The 24,041-nt window shown below is 46.1% G+C and overlaps 5 protein-coding genes across 6 annotated transcripts in view; 4 read left to right on the top strand and 1 right to left on the bottom strand.

Annotated features, from left to right (window-relative positions):
* The window catches only part of LOC132261153 (arf-GAP with coiled-coil, ANK repeat and PH domain-containing protein 2), a 292,140-nt gene extending 283,077 nt beyond the window's left edge, over window positions 1-9,063 (top strand). The window contains exon 8 of the transcript XR_009468408.1: window positions 9,054-9,063. The gene's annotated coding sequence lies outside the window, so the exon portion shown is untranslated. The remainder of the gene's footprint in view (window positions 1-9,053) is intronic.
* Window positions 465-16,573, top strand: LOC132261157 (plasminogen-like). 2 transcript variants are annotated; one of them, XM_059759764.1, is made up of 7 exons: window positions 4,208-4,576; window positions 6,541-7,115; window positions 14,172-14,298; window positions 14,358-14,541; window positions 14,908-15,997; window positions 16,060-16,196; window positions 16,264-16,573. In XM_059759764.1, the coding sequence occupies exons 2-7, from the start codon at window positions 7,041-7,043 to the stop codon at window positions 16,445-16,447; spliced, it is 1,797 nt and encodes a 598-aa protein (XP_059615747.1). In that variant the 5' UTR covers window positions 4,208-4,576; window positions 6,541-7,040; the 3' UTR covers window positions 16,448-16,573. The 2 variants fall into 2 exon arrangements, 1 of the variants encoding a protein (XP_059615747.1); XR_009468412.1 differs by lacking the exons at window positions 14,172-14,298; window positions 14,358-14,541; window positions 16,060-16,196; window positions 16,264-16,573 and adding exons at window positions 465-1,418; window positions 1,483-1,995; window positions 3,340-3,768 and having other exon boundaries at window positions 4,053-4,576; window positions 14,908-15,013.
* Window positions 16,574-16,687: 114 nt separating this feature from the next.
* Window positions 16,688-19,242, top strand: LOC132259823 (uncharacterized). The gene is made up of 5 exons (XM_059757612.1): window positions 16,688-16,798; window positions 16,901-18,130; window positions 18,199-18,676; window positions 18,753-18,796; window positions 18,915-19,242. The coding sequence occupies exons 2-5, from the start codon at window positions 16,905-16,907 to the stop codon at window positions 19,240-19,242; spliced, it is 2,076 nt and encodes a 691-aa protein (XP_059613595.1). The 5' UTR covers window positions 16,688-16,798; window positions 16,901-16,904.
* A 385-nt stretch (window positions 19,243-19,627) lies between these two features.
* On the bottom strand, window positions 19,628-21,316 carry LOC132259824 (inactive selenide, water dikinase-like protein). Its single transcript, XM_059757613.1, has 3 exons — window positions 21,184-21,316; window positions 20,401-21,001; window positions 19,628-20,320 (listed from the first exon to the last, which is right to left on the bottom strand). Exons 2-3 carry the CDS (start codon window positions 20,923-20,925, stop codon window positions 19,637-19,639), a joined length of 1,209 nt encoding a protein of 402 aa, XP_059613596.1. The 5' UTR covers window positions 20,926-21,001; window positions 21,184-21,316; the 3' UTR covers window positions 19,628-19,636.
* A 300-nt stretch (window positions 21,317-21,616) lies between these two features.
* On the top strand, window positions 21,617-23,313 carry LOC132259825 (CDK-activating kinase assembly factor MAT1). The gene is made up of 3 exons (XM_059757615.1): window positions 21,617-21,902; window positions 21,964-22,675; window positions 22,741-23,313. The coding sequence occupies exons 1-3, from the start codon at window positions 21,779-21,781 to the stop codon at window positions 22,832-22,834; spliced, it is 930 nt and encodes a 309-aa protein (XP_059613598.1). The 5' UTR covers window positions 21,617-21,778; the 3' UTR covers window positions 22,835-23,313.
* The last annotated feature ends 728 nt before the right edge of the window (window positions 23,314-24,041 follow it).

The raw sequence follows: 24,041 nt of genomic DNA on the forward strand, positions 1-24,041 counted from the left end.
CGTTCAACAAGTGGAAACTTCTAGTGAATGTGAACAGATGTTCTTGAGGCTTTACACATTAGTAGTGAGTTCAAGCACGAGATTTTCTCGTAGGCAATAACTCTTAGCTTTCAAACAGTGTAACATTTCAGTCAATCTCCGGTGATTATATACCACAAATATTGAATTTTAGGTAATAAATTAATTCTTTGGAAAGAAACTACGTGAAATTCTTCCATTCAAACGCGTCACAATTGGGGAAATGCATCAAATGCTTTCTTTTCGCATTCACATCAAGCTCTACTTGACCGTGAAAGCCTGCACCAGACTGATAAAGCCCCTTTAATGCTCTGGCCATCTATTGAGCTTGGCCATTGAGAATTTGCATGAGGTGCACGTTATCTTATCGTAACACTTTTCGCTTTCGATAAGGCGAGACTGCGATAAGTGCCTGTTGAGTGCTAATCTCGCCTCAATTCAGTCCAGCAAGGCACAGTGGAAACGTGCTACACAATTTAGCGAAGCATCTCACAAGACTCTATTGTCGTCCAGCATCAATTGATTGTGCTTCACTGTCAGTTGACGTCCTAATTAATCCTCAAGTGTAAAATTGCCCAGTGAATTGTGCCGATAGGGTGACACCCTGAGCAGAGTGTGTCATTGAGGAATAATTCCGGCTTTATCGCCCAAAAGATAAGAGCTCAGACTGGCTGAATCACCTTGTGAAGAGTGTGTTATTTTTGGAGACTTGGACGGAGAATCATCCGAGAGCTAGTGGTCAGTGTTTGGGGAACTCTCTCAGATTGATGATGTTTTTGTGGAGAACAAAAACACCTACATATTCAATCATTTTTCGACCGGTTTCCTCAGCGTCTTCGTCTCGCGCGCGCGGAAAAATTGGGAGTTTCTGTGAATTGTGCTAAAGTGTGCCTTGCGTCACCTGCAACTAATTAAAATTCCATCAAATTGTAAAGCACTTTGAGGTGTGTGTTTTGACAATTCACGGACAAATTCTTGCCAATTTGTGACCAAATCTGTTCAGCAGATATCATTTGATTCGTGAGCCGATTAGTGTCAAAGTGTGTGATGCAAATTGCCTATGCAATTATGTGATCAATGCGAATTGAGGCGAAAATTCCTTATTGATTGCACAAGAGAGTTTCATGTGAGAATTTATGGCAATGTCATTGTCGTTCAGCAAATTAAAGTCCCTCCTCAATGTGGCCGACAATGGCAAGTCCAATAGGAAAGTGTTCGAGAAGCTGGAACCCGTTGTGGGGTTCAAAATGCAACTCGTGCCCGGGAACAACACAGCGTCGCAGGAAGGCGGGAGTCAGAAGGTGGCATCGAATGTGCCTGAGCTCTGTGTTCATCTCATAGGCGCGCGCCATCTGCCCGTCACGTTCGGCCTGAAGACGGTCGAGGGCTATATGGTGATGGTACGCACTATCTGTGTGCACCGGCTCTCGAGGGGCGGCTAAGTAACGAAGTTTCCTCTCCCAGGTCAAACTCTTCCCCGGATCCGTGCGCTACAACTCGCCCATCGAGACATCGTCCTGGCCCAAGTTCAACGAGATCTTCAAGTTCCCCATGGCGAGCTCCACGAAGAGCTCCATGAAGCGCCCAAAGAACGCCGGCGTGGAGCAAACTCTACCTCAGAAACTCTTCAAGGGACACTTTGTGGTTCTCACCGTGTTTGCCTTGCTCGAACTGCCGCCCAATATGGGCTTCGCAGCCGGCATGAGACAGACCTACCACTCAATCAGGCGCAAAGGCAGTCTCCTGCTGAAGGACATCAACAAGAGCACGGACAAGCCTGACGAGGAAGTGTCCAGCGGGGAGATTCTCAAGCTCACCAAGAGCGAATCGAGGAGGAATGTCGGTTCAGTCACCTGCTTTCTTGATCCCAAACTCTTCACGGAGAACACTAGGACGGGGATTTTCCTGTCGGATGAGTTTTGGTTGCCTATCAAGGATATTACAGTGACACCGACAAACAGCACAATAACGAATTCAGTGAGTATAAAAATCCTACTTTATCTATCCCTTTCAACTTAAGAGAGTCCCTCTAAACTTCTGCAAATTACTCGTGTGATCTTCCTGCAAGACACAAGTCCAGATGAATGCAAGAATTGCGTGTTGAGGAACAATTTGTACCTCAATTTGCAATCCACTTTATTGAGTACGGAGGGAAAAATCAAAGTGAGAGACACAATAAATTCCTCTCAACACTCTTGTGAGATGATTTAAATGGAAATTTAATTTACTATATCGCCAATGCGGTATCTCTGTTTTGCCTTTATTGCAGAATAGGCCAAGATGTTGCGAAGAAATTGCAGTCTTATCGCCTCTCCGGCGAGATACAATAAATTCAGCCAATCGATCTAACATTAAATTGATAGAGCATTTTTCTGGTCCACTTTGTGCGTTATCAATCAGTGCGTCATGTAAACAAGAAAATGTCGACAGAATGCGGAAGATGGATCTTCTCTTGATCTTGAAATTTCCATAGAAACTTCATTTAATTCAAATTAAAAATTAGGCCTTTTGGCGATAAATTTGCCGGAAAAAACCCAAATGAATGTCGAATTGTGGAGAAGCATATTCCAGATGTTGATCCTCAGCCTAAGAAATGTTTCACGTGAAGTGAAATTGAGTGAAAATTGACACTGAAAGTGGGAGGCACGAGAAAAGCCATGAAATTGAGATGAATTGGTAAATTATGGGGCAAAAAAGACCATCTCAAATTGTCAATTAACGTCACACATCTGATGAACCAACACTCTTTCGTGTGTCTTTCCTTGGGCGAGAGGAGAGAAAGGCAAAATTGATGGCTCCTTCCTCCCTCATTGGAGGCGTCCCAGAAAAAGAAATGCATTAACATGCGAAGATGCGTTTTGTATATGCACTCCAACATGACTTTATGATGGATCTGTAAGTGTTTCTCGTATTTTCCACCACAATTGCTATTTCTGGAGTCAACTTTGATGCCACAAAAACCACCAAGATCTTCTGTTTCATATAATTTGATGTTTTTACTGTATTTACTGGATATTCTATCCCCCAAAAATAGCGCCCTTCCACTTCACATGCCAAGTGTATGCAATTCTGTACACAGAAAGAAATCATTCGGTGAAACTTCAGAGCATTCAATTTAAATTTTAGATCAATTTTGTAGTATATTCAATATTACTCTATCACGTTTTCCTGTTAGAATTACTATGAATTTTAAATTACTGGAAATTCTTTTAGAAAAACTTGTCTTTGCACTTCGATTGATCACTTTCTGTGTATCCATTTCCCCCTTCATAGACTGCACAGTTCTGGTGAATTAATTAAAATTGCACATTTCACTCGCAGATCAACTCCAGCACCAAAGGCCAAGTTGAGGTGATTCTAGAGCTGTGCGACCCCATCCAATTGCCGGCGCCCGAGGAAGACACCGTGTCTCAGATCTCAGACAATCGCACAGCTTCCAGACGATGGAGCATCGGCGATGTGAAGCGGAAGATCAAGAGCGTGACGCGCAAGGAGAAAGCCACCCATGGAGGACTCACGCTCAAGATTACAATGGCCAAAATGCGGTGCGCCATTAAGGTGAAGGAGGAGTTCGAGAACGTGGCCGGAACGCTTTACGTGAAGATGTCTGTGTTCGAGAGGGACATCCTGTTCAGCTCGTGGCGCAGTGACCCATTTCTCCCATCGCTCTCCACTCGATGGGACCCAAGTGACTCCACCATTCGCATTCCACTCACAGACGTCTCAGATCTCGATCACATTTCCATTAAGGTCAGTAGTCAATGATCACTCACTGATTGGAGATGAGAGGAAAACTACTCTCAATCTACTTGAGGAGTAATTTTTCACGGGAAAAAATGCTGAAATTTTCACAATATACGATTGAAAACCTTGAAAAGCAACAGTTTTCAGTGCTAAATGCAGAAGAACGGGAAAAATCTCTCTTTCAACTTGCTTAGCTTGAAAATTTCACTACATTTCCCAGAAACCCTCTGATATCTCAAGAGATGAAAGCCTATTTATCTAAGCCTCTTCTGTCAATTTCCCTTCCTCAGTTCTCCGTGGCCACCAGAAGCAAGATGGGCAAGAAGATCGTTCTCGGGACACTCATGATGGGCGCTCCGGCGAGCTGTGCGAAATTGGAGCACTGGGAGTCGATGATTGAGTCTCGTGGATCACCAGTAGCCATGTGGCACAGCTTCGAATGATAGTGACTCCAGCATAGCCTAAAATAAATCTTTGACCACGTGAATTGGGGCATTTTTCGCGGGAAGAGTCCATCGGCCGCGAATTTTCATGAGCGCGGCTCGCAGTGACGCCGTGGTGGGATTCCTAAGAAGGCACACATCGCAGAGTTTCACTGAACGAGAGATTTCAGTGCTGAGACAATCGCGCTGCGAGGCACACGAAGTCTTTCAGCTCAAGACGCGCGCCTCAGAATCACTCTGTCACTCGTCGTGTTCAGTTAATCTGTGTCGCTCTGGCAGGAAAAGTGCCCAATTTCCACCAACACTCGACCGATTAATGGAGAAGTGGTGATAAGGGGAGAGAGAGAAGGTCTCTCAGATCTTGCAATCAGGTAATTTTGTGTGAAACCTCGCACAATTCCATCATCTCTAAAGTGTGTATTCTAAGTGATCACTTGAGCAAAAGTGCAGAGTGACTAAAAATAATATTTATCATCATTTTTCTTCTCTTATTGTACAACTTCCTCGTGTGGACACAATGCCGCTCGTCTGGCTAAATTTACTGAAAATCGCCATTTTCCCCCTGAGAAAAGAACCACTTTCTCAGCTCCTCGCATCGAGTGCGTGAATGGCACTTAATTGAAAGTAATCGGAGAATTTCAATTTGCCGCATCAGTGTTGATGAAAAGGCGGAATTTCTCGCGACAGAGTGTCAATAGAGGAGTGCTGATAAGGCCACAACAGTGTTGCAAAAATCCCATGTATTCAACTTATCAATAAGCTGTCTTGCAAAAAATTCGGCTTGGCTTTTTTTCTCAGTAGCGCAGCACAATTTATACGCTTATTGTGCGTCTGCTTGTCCTTTTCGCAGCACTCGGCAAAGTCTCTTGTGCGATACTTCGCTGGGTGAGATAATAAATTGCGAGAGACGCCACGAAAGGAATGTGTAGTCTTGTAAATTACGCAAGAAAGTGATTAACAGAATTTTGGCAAATATTTTATATTCACATTCCTCCAGTGACGAAAAGATCCCGCGCATGACATGAGAATATTTTTTTTCTTCCTCGAGGGTATTTGCACAAAATTTCGCAAAATTACAATTCTCCTTATCAATCACCAGAAACTGAACACACGCGTGTCCTCGAGAATTCTCACCGCAGACCAAAGATGGTCATTTGATGTGGCCTCGCGACGGTGAATTTCTTATTCTCGCCACACAATCATTACATGTTCTCCATACTGAGCCTCTCAAGCTCTCTATCTCGCGAGATAATCTCGAGCGCACTGTGAAGTTTTGTGTCGTGGATATTTAGATGGGAGACAGCTGAGGGAAAACGTCACTTTATCATTTGGCGAATGGCAGAAAAATTCCTCCTTCTTGTAAACACTTTCCTGTGGCAATTTCATTCATAAAATGACTCAATAAATACCTCCGGTTGCTGTAAATTACGCGAGAGCGTAAAATTGTTGAGACAAAAATGCTAATTGCGCCTGTGGGTTTTGCAAACACCGCGAGCACGCCTCCGTTGGGAGGTTGGAGGGCAGATTTTATGCCATCACACACCACCTCTGGGATGACCCCGAAGCGGCAGACTTTCGCGACTGTCTTTATTCCTTTTTTGGCGGGAAAAGACAGTGAATTCAGGCCGTAAAATTACCCACTGAAAATCAACTCTCTTGCGGCTTTGCCATGCGTTCTGCCGAGGGGTGAATGACTCTGTAGTAAATCGAGAAATCTCTCTCCTGGGTGTGATTTACATTCAGCATTGATCTCCACTTATTCTGGGTGAAATCTAACAAAGAAAACTTTTGTCTTCCCTATCTCTTATCTGCAACTGGAAGGTTGAATAGCAAACAAGCCTAAATTAGAGCAAGAGTTCACAACCACTCTTTAACAAATTACTGTCTCGCTTATTCTCTTTGGAGTTTCTTCTCCTAATTAGTAAACATAAAACTACAGACTTCTCAAAGGGAGTGGGAGATTTCACTCTCTAAACACACACCTTGCAAATTTTCCCACGACGAACTTCACGCAAAGAAAAAAGAGGTGAAAATCTGGACAGAAAGTATGCCAAAAGTGCATATGAGGCAGCATAATTGCGTTTATTGTGCCTGCCACGAAATATTTTACACCTTTGAACGGTGTAAGTGCGATTCTCGTGATAATAAAGACTATCGCAAGAGCATAAACTTTGATAATATGCCGTGTTGAGTATGTACACATGCTCTCCAACATTATGTAATCGTCACAAGACGGCAATTTTGTGGATCATTTGACTGGGATTTGGAGGGTGATGTCGTTTAGAGGGTGATTTACCTTCCCGATCAAGAGCTTTCATGTGCTGTAAATTTTCAGATGTCGGACTGCGTGCGATTGTGTGTGGCGCCAATTGAGCATTCCTCCCACATCGTAAATTGTACTCTGCGGCCCGACTCGCGAGAGAGACATTAGAGAGCCATCGAGTGATCATTTGGCATGAGACAGAGGCTGAAAGAGTGTCCAAATTGCCCTCACGAGCCGCCCAGGAAATTCCACTGCCAGGAGCGATTTGTGGCCTAATGTGTGAATTATCGCCAATATTTTCCGATAAAAGGCGCGAAGGAGTCGAAAAAGTGCATCACTCAAGTGCGAAGAGCCCACAGTTTTTGCCTTAACTGAAGACTTGGCCATATAGTAAGAGCTGTGCTTGGATGGAGGTTGGACCGCTGTGCGATGTGCAACATTAATTTGCAATTGTGCGGCGCTCAATTTACGCCCACGGACGTGATTCAGCCACGCGCTGTAATATGTTAATTTCGTGGTGGATTTGAGTGATAAGGTGACAAGCGTGACCAACAATCAACACGAAAAGCACAATGGACAGGATTATCTGCAGCATATTTCTATTAATTTTCCTCCTCCGCATTGCAGCAGCCGCCAAGGGAAATCAGGTATGAAGAATGTTCCTCGAGAAAACCCTTAACAACGTCCATGATCACGCGATGGGAAGTGCAATCCGGGGGACAATCGCATCATAAACTATCTAGAAAGTATAGTTAACTATAGAATGTGATCGAGGGAAATACTTGTTTGTTAAGGCAACGACGGCAACAACACAGATTCTTTTCGTAAATCAAATGATTTCTCTCGATCGTGTAAATTTTAATTGAGTCATTATGTTGAGATTCGCCTGATAAGCCTAAAGCCACCGATCGCGATCGCAATATTTCACGGTTTATATATTAATTTCCCTCAATCAGGTAAACATGCTTGGCAATAGCCGAGAAATCTGCTCGATCGATCTCGCGAGTCAGTTAATCACCCCTCGACAGCAAACGAGTCGCGCGTTGGAAAATCACCTCTTAATAAATGTTCAATTGGCCAAGAGTGCATAGAGAGAATTGGATTAATTAAAAAGCCATTTAATTCCTCCTCAATTCACATCTCAATTAGTCATTCGCGGCAAGATCTTCATTTTCCACATGTCCAATGGATGTACTTAATTCAATGCACGTTAATCACCCGTGGCAGTTTCTCGCCTCACCAGAGAATCCAATTAGCCACCTAATGATGTATGAGACAATCCAGGAAGAGGACCCACCCACCCAGGAGTTTTATCGCCAAAGAAAGTTATGCCATTATTTCCATACCAACACCGTCACGTCTCTTTGGGGCGCAAGAGAGACTCGGCGGCACCGCGATCGCGTGCTTTGCCACGAGAGCCCATGTAATATTGAAAAGTGGACTTTTACAAATCACGTTCTGCACTTTTTGTTCACTTCCGCCCACTCACGCTTTAGCCATTTGATCTCGAGTGGCGTGGAATCAGGAATTGCAGTGGCCAGAGACTGATCTCATTGATCTCACCACGGACCACTTGGACTGCACTTTAATTGATTCCTGACGAGATCACCTCCATCTGCAGTTGGCAAATGGACTGCCAGTCGCTCCGAAAGAACTCCGCATAGCCAAGTGGTGAAATAGCCCGAGAAATTACAATTCACTATCTTAATGATTATCACTCCTTTGCGTTCTATATGCCTTCCATTTGCAACATTTTCTCCAATCTCACTCCAAAAGCCACTCAAGTTGCGGTGCGGAAACACTTGGGACACATTAGATGGCGCATTAAAAATAGACTTTATCGGGGGGGTTTTCAATCCCCCCGCAATCCCTTATAGATCCAGTCATTCTGACTATAGTAGATCAAACAAAAATTCACCAAATGTGATCAAGATGAATGTTTATCCACTCAACATTCGGAGAATGAGGCATTTTCTCGATGAAAACTATAAATCATGAACCTGAATTTCTCTTCTCCATCTGCCATCGGAGCCATTTTCGACAACTTATGCCGATTCACGAGCATTCCTGCGGTAACTTTTTCTCACATCTAGCGATATAAATTAATGACTTACTATCAATTAAGTGCATCACATCTTCAGGCAATCAGAAGATGATGCATGGGCGACAAGATCAATAAATTTCATCAATGCGACCTCATAAATATGCCCATCTTCCACGGCAACAGCGGAGATGAAGAGCGAAAAAAACAGAGATTTTCCATCCACTAAATCACAAGGCGGACGCGTAATTTGATGTAATTTGTCCATCTTGGGGAATCTCCACACATCAGCTGCCAATCCATCCCTTTTTCTCCCCATCGGGAATTGTAGTGCTTCTCTTCCAGTTGGAATTAATCGAACCCTGACCCAATTAATTTTCATTCGAAAATGAGTTTGAAAGCGATCTCGGGACAGAGTCAATCATCGAGTGCTAATTTTATTGCTCTGCGCCGTCCTATTAATTCACTTACGCGCATTGAACTCGTTTCTTATTCACTTCCCTCCAATTTTCATCAATTGACTCAGATTGAGTGGTTTATTTAGTGAAAAAGAGCCGCAATGATTTGATAAATTGTTGGATATTGTCTTCCTTTGATTTTTTGTCAAATTCAGGGGGTGAATAGCGTCTTGATGGGTAGATTTTGGCTGTTATTTGCGCGCAAATGTGTTGAGTAGAAATTAATCCACCAATATTTGTCTAAGATCTTCATTTCTCTACATTTTTCCCATATTTTGGTTGCGATACTCTCTTGTCGATACAGTACTCTCGACATGTTAAATATTTGCCTCCTCATCCCGCAGACTATTAGTGTGAATTTCATCTGAAGAGTGTGAAAGAACTGAAACACGAAAAAGTCACGTAAAACAAACTTTCGGGCTAAGAGCCAAGCAAAAGGTGAGACATGATAAAAGTAGTGAAATTCTTGCCAATTTCACTCTGTGGAGGAGTAAAGAGGGAGATTACAAAGTAATTTTCATTCATGGGTTGGGACAGGATGAAAAAATGGCGTGTCTGGAGACAGTAAATGGAAATAAATTGCACTTTTACCCGCGAGTGTATCTCTGTCTGTCAGGCAAATAAGAGAAGAAATATTTAACAATTTATTGTATGTACTTTATTGCACTATTATTCTCCCTCACATGATCTGCAATCTTGCCAGTGTTCGCACAAAAGCTGTGGGCAATTTGGAGGCGACTCTTTTTCCTTATAGTATAAATATGATTTAAATTCAGTGGTAGAATTTATCGATCTCTCCGCTCTGCACACATAGAATCCCATAACTCATCTTGTGAATGATGACAAAAGCCATAAATGTGTGACATCTTCGAGGCATGAAGACGGAAAAAAAGCAAGCTAATCCCAATGCTTGTTGATCGCTGCTGACAGGCTGTATTAAATGGAACCGGTTGAAAATTACACATGAGCACAGCATCTAAATTGAAATTAATTGAGGTGTCACTTTTTGAGGTGGTCTCTCGATCAATTAATAAATTTTCTGTATTTCCCCGCCGAACAGCCAATCCGTTATATCAACGGGCACGTGGTGGGGATAAAGAAGAGACATCCTATTAAATGAAAGTTTCCCACATGAGAGATCATCGCATTACAGTCAATATTTGATGTATAGACACCGAATTCCTCGTGTTCCCTGTCTCACGATGAATCGCCATTCATTCATCTGCATATCACCTCGACTCGATCATCCCAGCATTTTGTCCAACAAGCCGGCGAAGAATTCTCCAGTGTAGGCGAAAATTGAGACTTTTCTGCCATTCACCACGAATGATATCAGATTTTTGTGGGACTCTGAGAATTTTCTGAAATTTACACTCACTCAGCGAATTGATTAAACCCACAGTAGACTTATTGACACAAGTGAGGAAGTGGTAAACAGTCCAAATCGCCCGCTAAATCAATTTACATTGTCATTTATCAGTCAAATATTAATTATCCCAAGGGGGAGATAATACAGCTAAACAGTGTACGCCACTTCCTCAAGAGAATCATAGACATTTGCAGAACTTTGACAGTGCTTAAAACATACATTTTTCCTGTTTTCTCCTCCTTTTTCTGAACTTTATCGATTTTTCCAACCACCTAAAGTATCATAACCTCAAATTCAGATATATTTGACTTAAAATTACGCCATTCTTACTTTGAAAACTTACGAAGAAACACTGATTAAAAAATATTCAAAGTTTATAGTGGATATTTGCTACAATGTCCAAAAATTTTGATAAAATGCTTCAACTGAGTTGTACACCACTTCTGATCATAATATCTTCCCCTTGAATAAGCCTAGAATTATCTGAGACAAATGTTACTTTATGCTACACATGAGGCACTTTTCTCTACCCTTAAATAAATTTCCCAGTAAATCTTTACATACCAAATTCCAGGAAACACTCGCGATGTAGTGAATTGCAAATTTGGCAGCACAATGAGAAGATTCTCACTGGCGCACTCTGACCTTTGTCTTAATGAGAATTTATTCCTTCTTCCTTTTATCTCACTCGAGGCCAATGCCACGAGGTGAATCAACAAATTGTACAGCCGCCACGGTTTGTATTCACGCGGTACACAAGCAAGAGTTAATTAAGAGATGAAATTAATGGATATGCCTGTTTACATAATTTTGCGTATACAAAACACGAGGAACTTTGTCGCTTAATCATCGAATCTGGAAAGCGCGGGAAAAATGTGCAGCGAATGTCTTGAGAATTATACCTTAAAAACATCTTGGTGCGATCGTATCTGTATTTGGCGGGAGAAGAAATGCCACAAGAACTCGAAATGCGAGAGAATGAATTATCACGAATGGTTTATCGACTTGGACGAGGTGCAAAATGTGTGTCACAGCGCCGTTTAACATCAACAGGTAGCAAAGTTGCTGAATATATTTAATTACTCACCCGATGGATTTCCCACGTCACGCAATCGCGCGCGTCTTCGCATATTTTCAGCATTTTCATGATGACATTTCGGGTGGAACTCCGCTGGCAAAAAGGGGCTTAGAGAGGCATTTTTGCACTGGAATGCGCCTCAAGAGTGCCAGCCTGTGCTGGAGGTGCAAAAGTGGGCGATCGAGAGTGATCTCGTGTGATCGTATAGGAGCGTATGATCATGTGAAGTGATTGAAAGAGAAAATTGTACGTCTCGTGTGCGTTGGTGGGTGTCCCAAAGCGATCAACATCTTGGAGGAATGTAAGTGCCAGGGGATTTATTTATACACCAAAGTGCAGAGACACGACAAATTCTAATGATCATTTGACATATTATCTGATCCTCTGACGGAGTACAGCATTTGAGCTCTCGAAGAGCTGAAAACTTCCGCACGTTGTAGTGTTCAGCATCTCTGGCTTTTTTGTAACATCTTATAATTCATATATTATTAATACCAACACACGCGAGATCATCGCCCACGCGATCATTGCGGAGCAGATGAGGAGCGCGGAGTAGAAAAAAAGCTGTTCATTCACCAGAAGGCAGCACAGCAATTCCATTCATTCCATTCATGCGGTAAAACAATCAACCAGGCAATCTCCACTGATCTTGAAGACTTGTTTCATCGACCAATATTAATCGGAAGCATCGTAAAATAGCTCAAGATGATCATTTCCATGTACGAACGCCGAAATTTTTGGCTCTCACTCGAACGCCTATCGTCGCCCAAGTCATCGCCCATTAGTGCTGATGGAAACACATGGCAAACATAATCGAACATGATTTGTTTATAAGCAAAATGACAAAAAATACACGACACTTGCATATTTCGTATACATTAACCTACTGGTTTCTCAATTAAAACCAATTGCAAACGATTGCCTTTCGAGACTCAACAAGAGGTTTGTGTGCTTTTCTGGTAGGCGAAACAATGGGCGCCTAAAAGACTATGAAAAATCAAGACTGCAAACTATAGCGCAACGCACACTTTAGTGACATCTATTTGAAGAGAAGCATTCACTCACTCAAATACAAGGGGGAGATAATATGGTCAGAAGTAGTGTACAAATATTCCTTTCCTGAGTGCTTCTTTGGCTGCCAAATTAGCCTGATTCTTTGGATTTCTTATGATTTTTGCGTTTAAATTATCACAAGAATCGTTTGGAAATAGACTACAAATATCAAGTTCAATTTGAAAATGTTCGAAAGTGGTGTACAGATTTAAGACACATTATCTCCCTCCTTGGTTAAATATACAAGAAACAAAATTGAACATCATTTTCTTCGAAGATATTCGCCCAGAAAAACCCGATCAGAAGTGGAAAAATGCTGCTAATGGCGAAAAGCCATTGGTCGCTGCTAATTTGGCAATTTCTATTCTATATTGTGATTTAATTTGCCACCATCAATTGAGTAGGCACTCTGGACGTGTGATAAGTTTTTTTTTATGATAAAATTGGCGCCGAATATAATGGACAAATTCCACACACGCCCTTTTCCGCCTTCCCCCCCGGAAAAAGACACTCCATCTGGGCGCGATCGACATCGCAGCATGATCCCCAATTAATTAATATCCCCCATTAATCTCCTAGGATTGTGAAACACTTTAAATGTCTCGCGATACACTGGGGAAATTATGTGAATCGTTAAGTAGAACATGACGATACTTGACGTTTGGTTATTGTTGTTCTATGCAAATTTCACTTATTTTTCATCCGCACTCTCAAAATAGATATAGATTGACCTCCTCCCAAAAAACCACACCACAGAGCGCCCAAATTGATTTCCTCCATCAGTCGTAAAAATGAGATACACTCTCTTTCAATATCATGTTTATATTATGCTCGAATCACGCCTTAACGAATTATGAAGGAAAAAGATCATGATCTATTTTTTTCGTCTCACGCTGAAACATTATTTTTTTTCGCAAATTTCCATATGGGCGCCTCCATTGGAATTTTATGGGATTTTATTCTCTCAATATCAGGGACATTTTACGATCGTGGGTCTTAACCCTGTTTATTGTGGTGATTTATGTGACTCTGTGCGGAAAATGCTTTTTGGCCGAGTGATCCTCAGCATGATGAGCCACAGAAAATTGAAGAAATCAAATTGTGGGATGATAGTAAAAAAAAATCACTGTTTTATGTTAGAAAAACACTAACAAATTTCAGCTTGACAAAGTCTAATAATAAAATAATTTGTCTTTTTTTTCGTCTTTTCCTGGCTAAAATCATGCCTTTCGCAATTTCCCCGCATGCGAACCACTGAAGCAATAACCAATAGATTATTGCAAAATGTGATCAGTGAAAATATTTATGGATAAATGTTCCTTATGGCCGAAACATCAATTTTATAGGCTATTTCTGTGGCCATTCCCATCCTTGTTCCACTGCGCACACTCCCCGATCCGAAATGCATTCAAATGCTGCGATGCGTGCACTCAATGGGCAAGCTCTAGGCCACACAATCTATACCTCAAAGAATTCATTAACTTCACGTGCATAACTCGCGGTGGTTAATTGTTTATGGGCGTCTTTATGGGGATACTTAAGAGACAGAGTTTCAGTCACGCATGATCGTAAGTTTGCCATTCGCACGAATTTCAATATCGAGAGCCCCATTCATGGCACTTCCTTTGCCCCGTTGCGCCCATTGTGGCGGCAGAAAATTCATTAAGAGATTTCACCCCCATTTCCCCCTCACTCCCCGCGCAGACATCACACGTCCAGCCGGCCCGATCACGGCTCCGCGATGCCATCACTCATGATGCAGACCGACCGCATCACCTGGCCAACGATCTCAGCAGTGTCCGACATGATCTTCGTGATCGCCATCGAGCAGGTAATGATTTCTCACCCGCAACTCGAGAGGCTGGGAATTAATTCTCGCGCTGTGTTAAGGTGTGAGGCTGTCTGGACGGTCACGACGCTGGAGCCACAGAAGACGACTGGGCGGCGCGGATTTCTCACCGTGGTCCACATGGTCGCACTGTGATATTCACTGCCGACAGAAGCGCGAGCGTTTCTGCACCGTGCGCAGGAAATGCCGGGACACAAGACACTTCGAGGAGCGTCGATGTCGTCGGTGAGTTGCCCTGAATCCCTGTGTGTAACATCTTCACACCTGCTTTTCATAGTATCATTTAGCTTTTCATCACTCTTCCTCGCTGCAATTTCAATAATAATAATAATAACATTCCGACCTAATCTGTTCTTTGAGGAAAAGAGCCCGCTGAAAGCGAGCGTGATATCATTTGAAGTGACTAAACCTCGGAGATCCCATCAAATCTCCACTTCTGGCGTCTCTGGCTCGGCGCCAAACACGCTGAAGCGAGAATTCCGCCAATAATCCTCCAGCGGCAATTTATTTAGAGATGCGGAAAAGGCCGTCTCTCACAAATGTGAGTAATGTGTTTCTAATCGGCCACACTCTCTGCTCAATTGCATCCAGATGTGCTCCGCGGAGTGGTCAGCAATCCATCAGCCACGACGACAGCGACTACTTCGCCATTGACGGGGCGCATCAGAAGAATCTGCTGGTGAAGATCGTGAAGAAGAAGAGTCCGCGCGCGAATGCCACGACTTGGGACCTCAAGTCCGGGGACATTCATGGACAGGGCCTCATGCGGCGCCTGGGGGACATCGTGGACGACGAGGAGGACGAGGTGTTCGAGGATGAGGCGCCGAATGTGGCGACGCGGGGTCGCGAGAAAGCTGTGATCAACATGCCGACGACGGGCAGATACCGTCGCGTGTACTCCAAGTGGAGCAAGTGGAGCAAGTGCACGGCCAAGTGCACCACGAGGCGCTTCAAGCGCTGCCGCATGCCCGAGGTTTGCGGCCACGAGGTGCTGCGGGAAGTGGCCTACTGCTACACCGAGGGCAGCTTCTGCCAGGAGTGGATTTCCGCCCAGCTGCACACGCCCTCGCGGCCGCCCGCGCGCTCAGCCGCCTTCGCCATGGATCCGTTCTTCTCCTCCCGCCGCGATCTCAATGCCATCGCCACCCACCCAACGCAGCCGCCCGAGGATCACCCGGAATTCAAGCCGCAGGCGCTCAAGTGCGGCATTCCCGCGATTCGGCCGCGCCGCGACTACTGGCGCATGCTGAAGATCATCGGCGGACGCACGTCCAGGCGGGGCCAGTGGCCTTGGCAAGTAGCCATCTTCAACAGGTTCAAGGAGGCCTTCTGCGGCGGCACACTCATCTCTCCGCACTGGATCATCACGGCCGCGCACTGCGTCCGGAAGCGGCTGTACGTGCGCCTCGGGGAGCACAATCTGGAGGTGAAGGACGGCACGGAGGTGGAGTACCGCGTGGAGTACGCCATCAAGCATCCCAAGTACGACAAGAAGACCGTGGACAACGACGTGGCCATGCTGAAACTCCCGCGAGAGATGATCCCGTCGGCTTTCATAGGCTTCGCCTGTCTTCCAGACAAGCATCAATCCCTTCCCGTTGGTGCTCAATGCACCATCATCGGATGGGGAAAACGCAGGGATCAAGATGACGCAGGAACGAATGTCCTGCATGAGGCAGAAGTGAGTATTCAGACAGATCAATGCGCGAATTTAATTGCTGATCTTCACGCATTCCTCCTCAGGTGCCCATCATTACGAATGAGGAGTGCAAGGCTGTCTACTACGATTACACCATCACGAAGAACATGTTCTGTGCAGGACACAAGAAAGGACGAATTGATTCCTGCTCAGGCGACAGCGGAGGTCCAATTCTATGCCGGTGATCATTTCCCCGCACAAATCCTCCATTCTTCCTCAAATAATCCATAATTTCTCGCCCGTTTCAGAGACTACACGAAAGCCAGCAATCCCTGGACAATCTACGGCATCACCAGCTTCGGAGATGGGTGTGGAAAGAGAAACAAATTTGGGATCTACACGAAAATTCTCAATTACGTGGATTGGATCTGGTCCGTTGTGAATTGTAACGGCGTCTGCAAGCACCACAATGCTGCCGAGACGAGATTCTAGGCAACTCTAATCCAAGCACTCCCAATGCATTTAGCGAGTCACTATTTGTTTGTTGACGTATCATTCTTGTACATATTTCATCAATTTTGTGTAGAAAAAAGCCGATAATAAACTTGTGGTAACTTAGTGGCAGTTGCTGATATGATTATTTGGATCATTTGAAGAGCAGAGAGTGTTGGTGAGCAGATGGCGCTAGACGCTGTCGCTGAGTTTTCGGCATGTCGCTCAGTGTGCTGGATAACCTCACTTCAGTTGCATTTTCACCGTGTCTTGTAGTTGCGCAAATATATCTGGCATTTTCTGTGAAACAAACAGCTTTTACTGATTGACAGAAGCCAAGGAAGGACACAGGTATGTGAGAAAGAAGCTGAGATCTTATAATACTAAGTAGCTTTGCGAGAGATTGCAAGAGAACTCATATTTCATGTTCAAACTTTCTTTGTTCGCCAATAGAAGGATGGCTTCCTTATTGGAGTCAACGAAGACGATAGTGAAGTCCCTGCTGGTGTCCGTGGGCGGAACAACAACGGTGGAGTTGTTGGAAAAGGACTATATGAATATGGAAGAGGAGAGACTTCCCTACGGCATGCTGGGCTTCTCAACCGCTGAGGCTTTTGTCAGAAGCCTGAATGATCTCGTGCGCGTTAACGGACATGGACGATCGGCTGTTGTGGAGCTTCTCGTGACGAAGAACTCCAAGTCACTTCATATACAGCAAATGGTGAAAGCACAGAAAAAGGACAAGAAGTTCAATGAGAAATTCCAGCGAAGCGCTCGACAGCACAATAGTGGGAATTGGCAGCGCAGCCGCTACAGCACGAATCAGAGGAATCAGACGCAAACGACTTATCCTCCAGCGCCTCTCTTTAATCAGTATACAGCAGTACAATATCAGTACCCGATCCCGTTAAGTATGATACCGCTTCAGGCCTTGCAAAGTGTTCTAACAAGGAATGTATTTAGGGATAATTTTCCGGAATACTCACCAACATTTCCATGCAACGCTTCTCATCCCTTGTTCAGCAATGCTCCACAGCCAACACAGCATCCGCCGCAGTATTCCCAGAGGCTGATTGAGACGAGCATTCGTCGTGAGCCTGAGAGAACAAAGACTCCGTCACCGATCAGAACGCCTCCAAGGACTCCATCGCCGATCGAAAGGCCTCAGACTCCGCCAAAGACAGTGCCTCAGCTGGCGTCGCCCGCACAAGAGAGTCCAGAGCCTGTAGAGTTTGAGGATGAATGGGAAATCCCTGATGTGACGAGCATTCGTCCTCCGCCAGGATACACAGAGTCGTGTTTTGGCTCAAAGTCCAGCATCGGCAGCACAGAAGACTTCTTTTCCAAAGTCACGGACAACATTGCTAAGCTGGAGAGATTGAGTATCACTGAGGATTCGGTGCACACGCATCTGGACTCCATCTCGCTGGAGAGCTTGACTCTGGAGGCTTCCGGGAACATTGCGGATCCCGCACTGCCGGACTGGGTGTACGAGACCATGGAAATCGTCCCGGACGGCATGGCGAGCTACAAGGATGAGCTGAAGATCAATGAGCGCACTGACATCCTGACCATTGGGAAGTGGTCGGAAATCTACGTGACGGAAGTTCACAATCCGCACAAGTTCTTCTTCCAGACTGAAAAGGAGCAGGCGGAACTCAACGCTGTCATGGATGATCTCAAGTGCGTTAGAGTGATTATCTTATCTTCTGTCTCTCATTCTAATCCCGCTGTTTCTCCCACCAACACAGGTCCTTCTACTCGAGGTCATCCAATGACTCGCTGGAGCCGAAATTCCACGAATTGCGTCCAAAATTGCCGGTGGCTGGACTGTTTGAGAATGTCTGGCATCGTGGTGTCACACTTTCTGAGCCATTTCAGCTGCAGAAGCAGAATATGTGCAAGATTTACTACGTGGATTACGGCACGGTGGACAATGTGCCGCTGGCGGGGATTCGCTTCCTGCACAAGCGCTTCCTGGATCAGCCACAACTGTGCCATCGGGCCTCGATGAGTGGCATTCTGCCCTTGGGCGAGTCGTGGGACGTCAAAGTGACGCGATTTCTGCTGGCGCACGTGATTGGACGCAAGCTGTACGCCATCGCGAATAGCTTCTACGCCCCTGATCGCTCGTGGCACGTTGAGCTGGTGAATCCTGCCACAACGCCCAGCCTCAACATCAACATTGCCATGATTGAGGAGGAACAGGCGAGATATTACGACAGACCGGTGAGTTTGCCTCTGGGATGATTTGATTTATGGACGCTGAATTTCATGTGTTTTTCTCTTCTCTTCTTCACACCAGGATCTGGAGGACTACATGGATTATTACAAGAAACATCCTCCGACGTAGGTTTGATAGTCAAATTCTATCCTCATAATTAAGTAACTTAAACTAACCCCTTAAGTTGTGCTTAGCAATATTTCGGGCTCCTCGCAATATTATAATCGCCTCTCACTTCTACAGCTTCGATGAACTGATCTGTGGGCAATATCCGACGTATTCCGAGCTCCTGGAATACAACCGGCTGGGAATTGAGTATCAGATTGAGTTGCGCAAAGAGTCGCGTGCCACTGAGGAAAATGCGGAAAATGTGTTGTATCTCAGTGAAACGAATCCCTTCATTGAGATGTTGCGGGAGAAAAATTTCCGCGTCATTCCGATTCAGCGAAATTGCTCTTCCACTCAGAATTGTCTGGATAGTTATGAGAAGAAGGCAATTCCACTGGACAATTTGAACATTCCAATTGACAAGGCGCACATCAGCACAAATCCTTTTATGAATTACGACTAACACATGAAATCTCATCCCAAAAATATCGTGCTTTTTTTCCGTACCTGTCTTGTTCTTCATTATATCCTTCATCGCTTTATTGACGCGAAAGAGAGATTGAACTGAAATTCGTTACATTTTTGTTAATTATAGAAGAATTTATTAATCAATTAAAAGATTGAGGACAAAAACGATACTTCATGTTGAAAAACACGCCCAAGTGTGTGTGTGTTTGTTTTTGATTCCATTACAAAAAAAGAATAAGAAGTTGTTGCTTCCGGAAACGAAAGAAAATACCCTTACAACTAATCCTGGAGCGCCGACAGTCATCTCATCTCGGGGGAAGATTGTGGGTATGGAAACACGAAGAGAGATTGACGGGAATATCTAATTGCAGATAAGCATTGATGCTCAATTAGTCCTTGGCTGGCACCTCAATCACCCTCGGCTTGTCGATAATCCTGGCCGTCCTGTTGCCCTTCTCCACAATCCCGATGATCCAGGCCTGGTAGCCCTCCTGCTTCTCGATGTCCTTGCAGTACGCGGCCGCCTGCTCGCGCGGCAGGCAGATCAGCAGGCCGCCGGACGTCTCGGCCGAGTGGCCCTGAAGCAGCTGGAACATGTTGCCGCACGCCTTGGCCACGGCCGCCATCTTCGCGATCACCGGCAAGTTGTGGATCACGAAGCTCACCTCGTTCTTCTGATGGGATGCCAGGGTCTGCGCGTGGCCCAGCAGGCCGAAGCCCGTCACGTCCGTGGACCCGTGGGCGTTGTACTTGTGCATGAGGCGCGCCGCGATGCGATTCAGGCGCGCCATCGAGTCCATGGCACGGTGATACGCCTTCCGCACGTCCTCCTCCGTCACCACCAGCTTGATGCGGTTCCAGCGCTCCGGCTGGTCCAGCCACTGGTGTGCATTCACCGCCACCTGCGTGCCCAGCGGCTTCGTCAGCACCAGCACGTCGCCCACCACGGCGTTGTCCGGCACGATGTACTCGTTCGGCTGGCAGATGGTCGACGCCACGCCGCCGATCGTGCACCACGGGTTCACCACGCTCTGGCCGCCCGTCACCGAGCACCCGGCCTCCAGGGCAGAGTCCTGCGGAAGGGAGAACAGTGAGATTCGCTCTAGACTTTCGCAATCCAATAAAAGATCACACGGGAATAATTCCGCCTCACCTTGAATCCCCGCATGATGAGCGGAATGACGACGTCGCGCTCCTTCTCGGTCATCTTGGTGCTCACGGCCAGGAGCATGAGCATGTTATCGCACTCCGTGACGCCCATGGCGTAGAGATCGCTCAGCACGTTGGCGCACGCGATCTTGCCCATCATGTAGGGATCGTCGACGATGGGGTAGAAGAAGTCCGTGGTCTGCACGAGGCACAGCCCGCCGTGGCGCAGGGGCGTCACGGAGCAGTCCAGGCCGATGCCGATGCGCGGCAGGGACATGTGCATGAAGTGGGCATGCTCGTGTTCCGGCGCTGAGTAGTCCTGCTGCAGCGACGACACCAGCTTCGTGAGCACCTCCTGTGGCACTTTGCAGCCGCGCCCCTTCAAGTCGGCGAACCGCGTGAGCCGGAAAGTGGCCTCCAGGTCGTGGGCCGTGGGATCGAAGGGACGCCTGAGGCCGAGAGCGTTGCCCTGCAGCTCCACAGACGCCAGCCCCAGCGAGTCCTGTCCCACATTCTGATAGTCACCCATCTTCTCAGCGTGCTCAGCTACCTGTGCGGTGTCTCAATCAGCCAACAACTGTGCGGTGTGTGCCCCAAAAAGCCGCCTGAAAGGGAAAAACGGGCAGACGCTCAAGATGGCGGACAGCAAATAGTCGCATTCCCCCAAAGCCATAGAATGAGACAAACCATGGAGCCGCTATCGGCACCTTTTTCCCACATTTTTCACCTACTTCTCCTCCCAACTCCACCACCCGACGCGCCCCCGGGTGCTTCCGCCGCCACCTACCTCAGTGTACAACGAGGAAATCCAGTCAAAACGCCAATTTACGCGGAGAAATGGCAAACACAGGCAAATCGCCTCACCATATACTTTACGACTATGGTCAGTGTTTTGACGAGACGCATGCGCAGGGGAGATTTTCCCGCACGCTCATTGGCCGGTGGAATTTCAGGAGCCGTCAATTACTAATATGACTCCTCGTCGGTCTTTCAAAATAACTGATAAACACGGAATTTGTCGCGCAAACCGCCCAAGAGGGATGCTAACTCGGCCCCAGGGCTATCTGAATTCCTCTCCGGGCGTCTATGACACTCCTCAGGGGCATTTTCGCGATTTTCCGCGGAAAATTTGTGATCATCTTGTAGGGCGACAGTGGCGACACCATGTGGGCACCGCTCAAAAAACCCAGTGCTGTTGTCAAATTCGTGTCGCAAGAGAAACATTTTCCTCGCAAAATACCTCTTTTCTCAAGAATTGCAGTGGGATTTTTGCACAAATTGCTGGCAACAATGTGTCCTCTTGCGCCGCAGTGAAGAGAAGAGGAATTCCCAGTGATCTGCAGAGATTTCCACCCTTACAGCCTTCCTAACCTGAAAAAGCCATGGATGACCAAGTTTGTCCGCGATGCAAGACAACAAAGTACCGGAATCCCTCCCTGAAGCTCATGGTGAATGTCTGTGGGCATACGCTATGTGAGAGCTGTGTGGATTTGCTCTTCCTCAAAGGTGAGACGCCCGAGAAAGACTGTTGCGCAGAATGTGTTTTGCAATGTGATGTAATTTTCAGGCTCCGGCGCTTGTCCGGAATGCAATGTTCCCCTGCGGCGAAGCAACTTCCGCATCCAGCTGTTTGAGGATCCAATGGTGGAGAAGGAGGTGAACATCCGAAAGCGCATCCTGCGTGACTACAACAAGAAAGAGGACGACTTCGACAGCCTCGAGGAGTTCAACAATTACCTGGAAGAGATTGAGTTGATTGTGTTCAATTTGGCGAATGACATCGACATCGTGAACACCAACAAGCGCATTGAGCAGTACAAGAAGGACAACCGGGAGGTGATCACGAAGAACAAGGGCAGAATCGGTCGCGAGGAGTACGAGCTGGACGAGATGATTGAGGAGGAGAAGCAGATACAGGAGGAGCGACAGAAGCAGCTGCAGCAGTTGGAGCAGGAGAACAAGAAGAAGAAGCTCCGCGAGAAGGAGGCTCTGATAGATGAGTTGATGTCCAGTCATCAGAATGCGGCGGATATTGTGAGTGTGTATGCGAAGAAGGCCGAGCAGACGCAGGAGGAGGCCAAGGTGATCCCCGTGGCGAAGGCGACACAGTTCTCCACGGGCATTAAGTTCTCTCGGAGTGGGCAACAGGGATTCCTGCCGGTGCCGAAGCTGGAAGAGGGTCCATTGTACAGTTACAAGCCGCTGATTAAGACTTTTGATGGTCCGGAACCACCGCAAGAAGAGGAAATCCTTTCTTCGGGCTACATAAAACACATTCGGTGAGTATTGCTGGGCGAAAACTCTCTCAAACTCATTTCATAATGCTGGTGATTGTTCTTGGCAGTGCTGAAACCTCTCAGGAGAAGGCTGGAGGATATACGGCGATTTATGCGTGCCAGAGAGCTCTTCAGGAAGCTCTGCAAGGCCTCTACGACTGACCGTCCAAGATTTCTATAGGTAAATAGCTTTTAAAAATTGTTTTTTTCATTGAAATAAAAGAAGGACTCCCAATTGAGGGGATATTTTGGTCTTCTGGCCTGCGTGGCTTTGCATACATCCCGGCAGTGTGACTCTCAGGTGAGATGGTCTCTCTGGCGTGACTGTGCTTGAGGCTCGAGAGAGCGAACAAGGTGTAAAAAAGCGTCGGAGGTGGAGTTTAAATGGTCGGAAGGCGTGTCGAAGGCCTACGCATGCGTGCTGTGGCGCGGAAGTTATCAGAGATGCGGTCAGGAGTGGGTGAAAAAGGGACGACATGGCCATTTGGCGCGGATGATCGAGGAAGAATGGAAGTCAGCAAGGGAGATTTTGGCGGCCAAGCAGCCAGGAAACTTGTGGGTGGCTTTGGTGAGATGCTGGAGATTGTGCTCCACGTGGTGTGAATCCGTGGCCAGGCATCTCTGCCATTCGACACATCAGCGTGGCAATAAAAGATGATTATGTGAATTTCTATACGTGTTTTTTTTTCTTGCTGTAGCCCAGCGAGGCTCCTTGTGTTGGGCCACCTTTTCACATGTCTGGATCCTCGCCGGCCGCGCACAGAAGAAAGCCGTGCATGGGGCAAAACTGATGATTATTGCCAAAGGAAGATTGGGCGCGATGTGAATGAAGAAGACAAGTCAAAGAAGTCGGCAAAAGCCATTTACTTCACTGACCAAGAAGAAGTTGTACATAAGGCCTGTTAGATGTGGAAAAGGGAATTTTTTGATTCATTCCTTTGATCTCTGAGCGGTTTCCGTTTGCCGGCAATCCAAAGCTCCGTCCATTTCTCACTCGCGGGCCCCCGATGATCACTTTCAGAGATGCAGACTCCGCGCTACGACAATGCACTTCGATGATATCAATAAAATTACCTTCTCTTCCACACTCGCGGAGTCACGGTTAAAGCGGTGATACTCCAGCCAAAACCCCTAATTGATTTTACATTAGGATCGCGCGCATGGGGTATTTATGAGGGCATATCTTTGGTGGTTCAGCCTTGCTCAACCGGTATTATATGCAAAAGGTCGATGTCACTTTCGGGCTGAAATTTTTGCTGTAATCTACACAAGCCAAAATGATAATTTTCCTGGGCGAGGAGAGATAAGAGATCTGAAGGAATCGTCGCATTATATGATTTTACAGTCCTGTTTTCTCCTTCTGCACACT

The sequence above is a fragment of the Phlebotomus argentipes genome, unplaced genomic scaffold (genome assembly GCF_947086385.1).
Source record: "Phlebotomus argentipes unplaced genomic scaffold, Phlebotomus argentipes genome assembly scaffold_18, whole genome shotgun sequence".
NCBI classification, from domain to species: domain Eukaryota; kingdom Metazoa; phylum Arthropoda; class Insecta; order Diptera; family Psychodidae; genus Phlebotomus; species Phlebotomus argentipes.

Excerpts from the sequence above, each read along its gene's own strand:
- LOC132259823 (XM_059757612.1), top strand. The coding sequence starts at position 16,905 with ATGGCTTCCTTATTGGAGTCAACGAAGACGATAGTGAAGTCCCTGCTG. Across the intron at positions 18,677-18,752 it reads CGAGATATTACGACAGACCG|GATCTGGAGGACTACATGGA; the intron begins GTGAGTTTGCCT and ends TCTTCACACCAG. Across the intron at positions 18,797-18,914 it reads TACAAGAAACATCCTCCGAC|CTTCGATGAACTGATCTGTG; the intron begins GTAGGTTTGATA and ends TCACTTCTACAG.
- LOC132259824 (XM_059757613.1), bottom strand. The coding sequence starts at position 20,925 with ATGGGTGACTATCAGAATGTGGGACAGGACTCGCTGGGGCTGGCGTCT. Across the intron at positions 20,321-20,400 it reads TCATCATGCGGGGATTCAAG|GACTCTGCCCTGGAGGCCGG; the intron begins GTGAGGCGGAAT and ends TCCCTTCCGCAG.
- LOC132261157 (XM_059759764.1), top strand. The coding sequence starts at position 7,041 with ATGGACAGGATTATCTGCAGCATATTTCTATTAATTTTCCTCCTCCGC. Across the intron at positions 14,299-14,357 it reads TCGTGATCGCCATCGAGCAG|GTGTGAGGCTGTCTGGACGG; the intron begins GTAATGATTTCT and ends CGCTGTGTTAAG. Across the intron at positions 15,998-16,059 it reads ATGTCCTGCATGAGGCAGAA|GTGCCCATCATTACGAATGA; the intron begins GTGAGTATTCAG and ends ATTCCTCCTCAG.
- LOC132259825 (XM_059757615.1), top strand. The coding sequence starts at position 21,779 with ATGGATGACCAAGTTTGTCCGCGATGCAAGACAACAAAGTACCGGAAT. Across the intron at positions 21,903-21,963 it reads GGATTTGCTCTTCCTCAAAG|GCTCCGGCGCTTGTCCGGAA; the intron begins GTGAGACGCCCG and ends TGTAATTTTCAG. Across the intron at positions 22,676-22,740 it reads GGCTACATAAAACACATTCG|TGCTGAAACCTCTCAGGAGA; the intron begins GTGAGTATTGCT and ends TGTTCTTGGCAG.